Here is an 8,473-nt window from a genome sequence, read left to right as displayed (position 1 = left end):
TCCAGAGAACCATTAGTAGGTTTTGGTTGATAGTGTGATAATGGTTTAATAAAAATTAATAAAAGTGGTTTTTGTTGTGTTTGTTGTCTCACACTTGTAATCCTAACTATTCAGTAGGCAAAGAGTGGAAGGGTTGCATTTGCAGCCAATGCAGGCCAAATGTTCAACAGACCCCATCTCAACCAGTAAAAAGCCGGGCATGGTAGAGGGTACCTATCATCTCAGCCGCACAGGAAACATAAGGTCATTGTCAAGACCTGGGCATACAAGTGAGGCTCTGTTGAAAAATAACTAAAAGTAGAAAAAATGTATCCCAGGAGGTAGAGCACCTATCTAGCCATGTGCAAAGCCTTGGATTCAATCCCCATCGTGTGTGTGTGTCTGTGTGTGTGTATTTGTGCTGGTCTCAGGGCTTAAATTCAGGTCCTGGGTGCTGTCCCTGAGCTTTTAGTGAGACCAAAGAAAGATATCATAGGAACAGAACACAAAAGGCTCAAAAGCTATGTGCATAATAATCATATAAATAATACTCTAATCTGGGTGCCAGTGGCTCATGCTTGTAAACCTAGCAATACTTAGGAGGCTAAGATCTGAGGATTGTAGTTCAAAGCCAGCCTGGGAAGGAAAGTCCTTGAAACGCTTGTCTCCAATTAACCACCAGAAAACCAGAGGTGGTGCTGTGGCTCAAGTGGTAGGGCACTCGCCTTAAACTGAAGAGCTCAGGGATAGCGCCCAAGCCCAGAATTCAAGCCCCAAGACCAACCAAAATAATAGTATTAATACTACTAATATTCTACAAAATAAATTCCAAGAAATGAAAACAAGAGATTTCTTTTCTTGTTGCTATTTTTGTCTCTTTTCCTTTTCTCCTGTTTGGTTATTTGTCTTTGCGAAGGTAAAGGGAGGCACAGAAAAGGTGGGCCAAAGCATGAACACATCCAGCATTGGTGCTCTCTAGACACTATGGAAAATGAACCATACAACTTGTGAGTGGGGATGGAAAGGAAAAACTGTGAGAGAGCAAGAAATGGGATGACATGGTTCAAAAAGAAAAGTACTCACTACCTGGCCGATGTACTGTAAGCCCTCTGTACATCACCTCTACAATAACAATAAATATATATGTGTATATATTAAAGTTTCACGAACATTTCTGCCAAACTGGCTTCAAACTGTGATCCACAAATCTCAGTCTCTTGAGTAACTAGGATTACCGGCACAAGCCTCATTAAGTCCCCCAATTTTGCAAAAAAAAATAAAGATTGTATAAGACTAACTTTGATTTTTGTTAATTGAAAGGAAAGGAGAGTATCTCCAGACAAAAATTTCGCCTACCACTATTTTTATAGTATCTCAAACTTGTTAGAACTTCACAGAAGTTTTCCTTGCTCTGTGAAGGGATCACTCTTGGGAAGGAAGAATTTGGTTCAGAATTCAGTTAAATTTTAAAATTTAACTCTAAATGTAGTCCTTAGTGCCTGAAGTAGATTTTCAGTGTTATTTTTTTCCTTAAAAAGGAAAACAAAAAGTTGTGCAGAGATAGCTTAAGAAACAAAATATGCTGGGAGTGAGTGAAAGAAGAGTGGCGTTGTCCAAAAAAAATGTACTCATTAGCTGACTTACATACTTAAAACTGTTTTGTACATCACCTTTATATTAACAAAGCAAATAAAAAAATAACATAAAACCAAGAAACAAAATATGGATAAGCTGTTAGAAACCTAATAAAAAAATAAATGTGTAAGTTATTTTGACACCTTAGAATACCCCCAAAGCTTTTTGAATGGGAAATAGTTTTGATATTTTTGTGGAGTAGTAGTTTTCTCGTTTTGGGTGCACCTGCTCAAGGTAAAGAATGTTTGTGAATTTCTTAAGTGTTAGATCAAAAGCTGTATACCCTAAAATAGGCTTATTTAGAAATAGAAACTGACCTCTTTTTTTTTTCCTTTTTCTGTATTGATAAAGAGCACGCTACTCAGTGCCACTCTACAGTTCTTGTTGTGACCAGTGGAACCGTGAAGTTTGATGGGAACAAACAACACTACTTTAACCAGAATTTCCTGCTGACAGCCCCGAACGCTTCTAATAATAACAAAGTGTGGAAGATTGCCAGCGATTGCTTCCGGTTTCAAGATTGGTCTAATAGTCGTTAAATAGGGCACAAGTCCTTAGTTCCAGTAACAAAAGTTTATATACAAAATAATACATTTCACTAAAAAGCTTTTCCTTGTAAAAGCACTTTCTTTAATATTTTTGTATTTTTAGCAGCACTTTTTGATGCAGCTGCCAGTTTGGATTGTTGCCCTCAAGAGCTTTAATGCTAGTTTTTTACATGCCTTATAAACACATTCCACTAATGACATTCTTACAGTAGTATTAAACATGATCTCAGTACTAACATACTCACTGTGAATCCAGCCTACTTCAAAAATGGAATCTTTTTATAATAGAATATCAGCACAACATAGATCTCTGGGGAAAAAGTGGAATTGTTTGTTACTAGCTTAATTTGATGGTGAAACTTATATTGATAGTGATACTCATTTTCAGTTAACACTGGTAAGAGAGTTAATATATACTTTTTTTAGAGATCAGTATAGGTTTGCATAACAACTCTGACATTTGAGTTGCATGTAGAGCCATTTGGTACTTTTTTTCTTTTGTATTTTATTTTGTTGGCTAGAGATGTGCAAAATATTCTCAGTTGATACCTGAGTATTGGGTACATTTAGTGACTTAAAAGCAAAATTTCTTAAAACCATTTTTCTTAGCAGCTCCAGGTCTAAATTTAGGTAAATGAGTAGGTAGTAGAACTAATAATTTTAATGAGAAAATGGGTAATGACAAAGGTTGAAGCCAAAAGTAAGGGATGGGAGGGGGTAGACTGAATAGTACAGTTTTGTAATTTGTTTCCTATCTCCTAAAACATGTAGCTTATTTTTAAGGACTTAAATCTCTCTTATTATCCTTGCCAAATGGCTGTGAATGTCACTTTTGCCCCAGGAATGAACTTTCGAGGTTTTGTACTTTACCTCATACTTGTCACCAACATAAGTCAGTTTATTCAAGAATGTATAGGGGTAAAATGTCAGCAATAAGCCTAACCTTGTGACAGGGTCTAATAGGAAAGATGGAAACAAAGCCATTTCCTATCTCTGATACTATAAACGTCTAAGTCTTCCATGTGAACTGTAGGCCAAAATACTATGTACCCATGAAGTGAGTTAATGTCCCCATGTTTTGTACTCTCAGCTGTATTATATATTATTTAAATTTAAAATTATTTTATGATTTGTTCTTCCATGTAACATTGGGCAAATAGTGTGGCTACATTTTGTGAAAGATAGAGAAGAACAGATTTCCCTGTAAACCTCAAAAGAACAATTCAATGTTATGTGTCAGCTTCTGAAGAGAAAAGAAAAAAATCTTAACTGGTGTTTGGTTTAACTATAAAACCTTTGTATTTTATTAATGTTTTATACCAATCTTAAAAACAGTAATATTCTTAAGGCTCCAAATTACACTAATTCTGATATACTACTCAAATTGTATTTAGATGAAAGAAGGAGGTAGGCCTGACAAAGTACACCTTCTTGTCACACTGAAAAAAAAGTACACATTATACTCAAAATTTTATTCAAAAATTTATTGTTTTGGAATTTTAAGGCCACAGTTTTAGCAGCAACAATCAAAATGCCCACTTACTGTCCTTTTTCTTGTGGAGAACAGTCTCAAAAAGTGCATGTAAAGAACTGATGTGAATTCTTGGGAATTAACTTTCTCCAAACTCTGTATAACTTGTAAATTAGTGTATTTTTGACATGTTCATATATTTTTATAACTTAAAAATAAATTTTGCCGTTGCAAGTTTTCTCGTGTGTTCTAAGGTGTTTTGATTTAAGAGTTCAAAAGATACTTGATTTTGTTAAAATGTGTTTTTCTAATTAAAACATGAAAAGTTGAAAACAGTAGTGGACAACTTAGACTTTCTACCTACTGTAACCCACCCTGTTTTTCCTGTTTCCTCCCAAGTATTCATATTGCTAAGAATAACTTGAAGTACTAGTGGCATTTTTGGTGAGTAGTTGAAAATCTTAGTTTGGAGAAACGAGGCAATATGCATGCTATATTCAGTAGGAAGTAAAGCTCTGTGAGGTTCAAGGGTATGCTCAGTATAGGGGAAAATCTTAGTCTTTTTCCCCATTCCTTACACTCCAAAGTCAGCCAAGACAGACCTGTGCCAGTACAGCATCCCACTTACTGAAGGACATCCAGCCAACTTCTTTCAGAGGAACTCTAGTAATCACAATGGGATTTGATCATCCAGGACAGAGCTACCACAGGAGTTCTGTACAATGGCTAGAGGCTAACAGAGTCCCTAGAGGTAGTGACCTGGGTGTTTCACTGACAGAACACAACAGTTGCTGGCCTGGAGGCCTGTCTATGGGTGGTGGGATGGCTAAGGTTTCAACAAGCCAATCCTGAATAAAGCAACAAAGACTATCGTGCATGCTGTGCCAGGCTAGAGATTGCCTGAGAGCGCTACTTCAAGTTATCCCAAATGCCAATATCTTTGGTATTGAGAGTGTGCCGTGTGCTGGTTGCAACCATGAACTATTCTGCAACCCATCTGAGATTGATGTGAGGGGGCAGCAGCACCAAGTCTCTTCCACAACCACAGCCTCAGCAACTGCACGAGCAAGCTCCCCACAGTGTCCCAACAGTGGGGCTTGGCCTTGGGACTGCTGGCCTTCCTTGCCAAGGCTATGTTGGGTATTCACACTCCCTCCCTCCCCTCCATTGTATGCATCCCAGGAGCTGAAGATGCTGAGGTGTCCCCCTGCAGGGGGCACTCAGGGCGAATGGGCTAGAGACAGGGAGGGGAAATCCAGAAGACGAACCTAGTTGTACTAGTCCCCATTCCCTTTTGCTTTGCAATGTCCTTTCAGAAATTTCTGAAATTTTGTCCATTTGGAGGCTGGCAGTGGGGTGCAGAGTGATCCCTACCCTACCTATACAGTTACCCCGTCTCTGCTGCCTTCCCACTTCCACTGCAGTTTTGGTGCCCTGAGCCCAAAGGGGAGTGGTGAGCCTACCTTGGGAGGTAGCAGTGTTCCTAAAACATCCTATCTTCCCAACTTGGAGAGAAAGGCATTTAACTTTAGCCTCAAACTGTGTACCCCCACCCAACCCCCACCCAGTCTCTCCAACAGACCAAGGAGCAAGGAGCCCCAAATTTGCAGGAGCATACCAGACTCTCCCAGACTCTACTCTCCACAGGCAGCTCCAGGTGTGTGTGTGTGTGTGTGTGTGTGTGTGTGTGTGTGTGTGTGTGTGTGTGTGTGTGTGTGTGTGTGTGTGTGTGTGTCCTGGGTTCAGGGCCTGAACAATCACTGAGCTTTTGTGCTCAAAGTCAGCACTTTACCACTTAAGCCAAAGCTCCATTTCCAGCTTTTTGCTGGTTCAGTGGAGGTAAGAGTCTCATGGACTTCACTGTTCTGGCTGGCTTCTAGCCAGGACCCTCAGCTCTCAATCTCCCCAGTAGCTAGGATTACAGGTGTGAGCCACTGGTGGCCTGATCAGGTCTTCCTGATCTAGTTTCACCCACAGGAACCCCGTCATGTTGCCTGTGATTATGTCTTCTCACATCCTAGCATGGTCTATATAGAAAGAGATCAGGGACTTTTATTAAAGTGCTCCTTCCCGTTTCCCTTCCTCTTCCATACAGAACAGAATGTTATGATGTTTTTAGACAGAGCCAGAGAAAGGCCAGCCCCACTCCCTCTGGTGTTTTAGTTCTGTAAAAGAAGTGAAGAGAAGTGTGGAAATTTAGTGATGAAAACCTCACCATTTGCAATAGTAACGAAATCTATAAAGCACTTAAGTCTAACAAAAATTTTCACAAAGCCTAATCAAGAAAAATATACCACTTTCTAAAAAGATTTAAAAGCTGTAAACATAATCCTAGCAATAGTGGTTTACATTTCGTTATAAGAGTAACTCAGGAGGCTGAAACCTAGAGAATCCCAGTTCAAAGCCTGACTGTAGGCATGGATCAAGAAGTAAAGCACCAGCCCGTGAGGAAGCAAGCCAAACAAAACACAATGATGCCCTGAGTTCAAGCCCCAGCACCAGCAGTTCACAAATAGGCACACTTAGTCATTATAAAGATATTAGTGATCACCTCCAGATTACATAAAATTCCAATAGAAGTCTCAATAGAGCTTTTTGTTTACATTTCGTTATAAGAGTAACTCAGGAGGCTGAAACCTAGAGAATCCCAGTTCAAAGCCTGACTGTAGGCATGGATCAAGAAGTAAAGCACCAGCCCGTGAGGAAGCAAGCCAAACAAAACACAATGATGCCCTGAGTTCAAGCCCCAGCACCAGCAGTTCACAAATAGGCACACTTAGTCATTATAAAGATATTAGTGATCACCTCCAGATTACATAAAATTCCAATAGAAGTCTCAATAGAGCTTTTTGTTCAATTCTATATCTAATTTTAAAACATATACAGAAAAACAAAATGTCAAGAATAACCAAGAATTTCCTGAAGAAGAATCAAGTCCAGATTTGCTTAAATATATATTGAGACTTGCTATGAAGTTATACTAAGTAAGACAATGTTATTAATGCAGAGACTGAATAAAATGGAGCTACAGAAATAAATCCATACACACGTGCAATTATGATATGTAAGAGGTGGCCCTGCAGATTATACTGGGGTTCTATAATGGGTACTAAGGTTTCAATATACCCTCCCAAATTAGATCCCTGCTGTACACCACAGGCAAAATAAGATCCAAGTATATGGAGAAGTTAGTGTGAAAAGCACAATTTTTGAACTTTTAGAAGAAAATATTTGAGACTATCTGGTGAAGCAGTAATAAAGGTTTCTTGATACAAAAAACACTAACAATAAAAATAGATTGACAGCCTGGACTACATTATACTGACAACATCAGTTTGTCAAAAGTAAATGAAAGGGGGGCTGGGGATATAGCCTAGTGGCAAGAGTGCCTGCCTCGGATACACGAGGCCCTAGGTTCGATTCCCCAGCACCACATATACAGAAAAAACGGCCAGAAGCGGCGCTGTGGCTCACGTGGCAGAGTGCTAGCCTTGAGCGGGAAGAAGCCAGGGACAGTGCTCAGGCCCTGAGTCCAAGGCCCAGGACTGGCCAAAAAAAAAAAAAAAAAAAAAGTAAATGAAAGGGGCTGGGGATATGGCCTAGTGGCAAGAGTGCCTGCCTCATATACATGAGGCCCTGGGTTCGATTCCCCAGCACCACATACATAGAAAATGGCCAGAAGTGGCGCTGTGGCTCAAGTGACAGAGTGCTAGCCTTGAGCAAGAAGAAGCCAGGGACAGTGCTCAGGCCCTGAGTCCAAGCCCCAGGACTGGCAAAAAAAAAAAAAAAAAAGTAAATGAAAAGGCAAGCTATCAAGTTTGAAACTGATATTTACAACACAAACAACCAAAACATTAGTCCTATTCAGGAGAATAAAGGACTATGATTTTTGGAAAGAAACTATGTGAAAAATAGGCAGAGACTATAAATATTTATTTAATAGAAATAGCTCACAAATGGCCAGAGAGAATATGAAAAGATGGCAAACTCTACTAGCAATCAAGGGAATGGAAAAATAAGATTATGAAGAAAAATACTTTATATTAATGGCAAAAGTGATATATGATAAAATCAAATGGCGATGAAAATATGAAGAAATGAAAACTTTTATATATTGATAGCATGGTTGCCAATGAGTACAATCACTTGTGAAACAATTTGCCAGTATCTTTTTTTTTTTGGCCAGTCCTGGGCCTTGGACTCAGGGCCTGAGCACTGTCCCTGGCTTCTTTGTGCTCAAGGCTAGCACTCTGCCACTTGAGCCACAGCGCCGCTTCTGGCCGTTTTCTGTATATGTGGTGCTGGGGAATCGAACCTAGGGCCTCGTGTATCCGAGGCAGGCACTCTTGCCACTAGGCTATATCCCCAGCCCTGCCAGTATCTTTTAATTGCATATTCTAAAATCCAGCAGCTCAGATTCTTAATCTGTTCTTTTGCATATGTGTTCCAGGAATAAAAAGCAGGAATGTCTATAGAAATAGAGTTAATAATATCAAACATTCAGTCACAACACAAATGTTCATTAACAAAAATGACTAAGTTATAGTACGAAATATCATGCAGCAGGGAAAATAAAATACAATTACCCTAAACAATGTGAATGGATCCTAGTAATATCTTCCACAATATGTACAATGAGCTATCATTTTAAAAACTTCAAAATTGGGGCTGGGGATATAGCCTAGTGGCAAGAGTGCCTGCCTCGGATACACGAGGCCCTAGGTTCGATTCCCCAGCACCACATATACAGAAAACGGCCAGAAGCGGCGCTGTGGCTCAAGTGGCAGAGTGCTAGCCTTGAGCGGGAAGAAGCCAGGGACAGTGCTCAGGCCCTGAGTCC

General features: G+C 39.7%; 1 protein-coding gene across 4 annotated transcripts in view; it reads left to right on the top strand.

Annotated features, from left to right (window-relative positions):
* Positions 1-2,513, top strand: part of Nxt2 (nuclear transport factor 2 like export factor 2) — a 9,011-nt gene extending 6,498 nt beyond the window's left edge. For all 4 annotated transcript variants that reach the window (XM_048336758.1, XM_048336757.1, XM_048336760.1 and 1 more), the window contains one exon: positions 1,966-2,513. In XM_048336758.1, the coding sequence (XP_048192715.1) occupies positions 1,966-2,153 (188 nt within the window). In that variant the 3' untranslated portion in view covers positions 2,154-2,513. The remainder of the gene's footprint in view (positions 1-1,965) is intronic.
* Positions 2,514-8,473: the final 5,960 nt, after the last annotated feature.

This window comes from Perognathus longimembris, chromosome 28, assembly GCF_023159225.1.
Source record: "Perognathus longimembris pacificus isolate PPM17 chromosome 28, ASM2315922v1, whole genome shotgun sequence".
Taxonomy (NCBI): domain Eukaryota; kingdom Metazoa; phylum Chordata; class Mammalia; order Rodentia; family Heteromyidae; genus Perognathus; species Perognathus longimembris.
The sequence above is the reverse complement of the archived record's forward strand: the minus strand, read 5'-3'. Positions and strand labels throughout refer to the sequence as shown.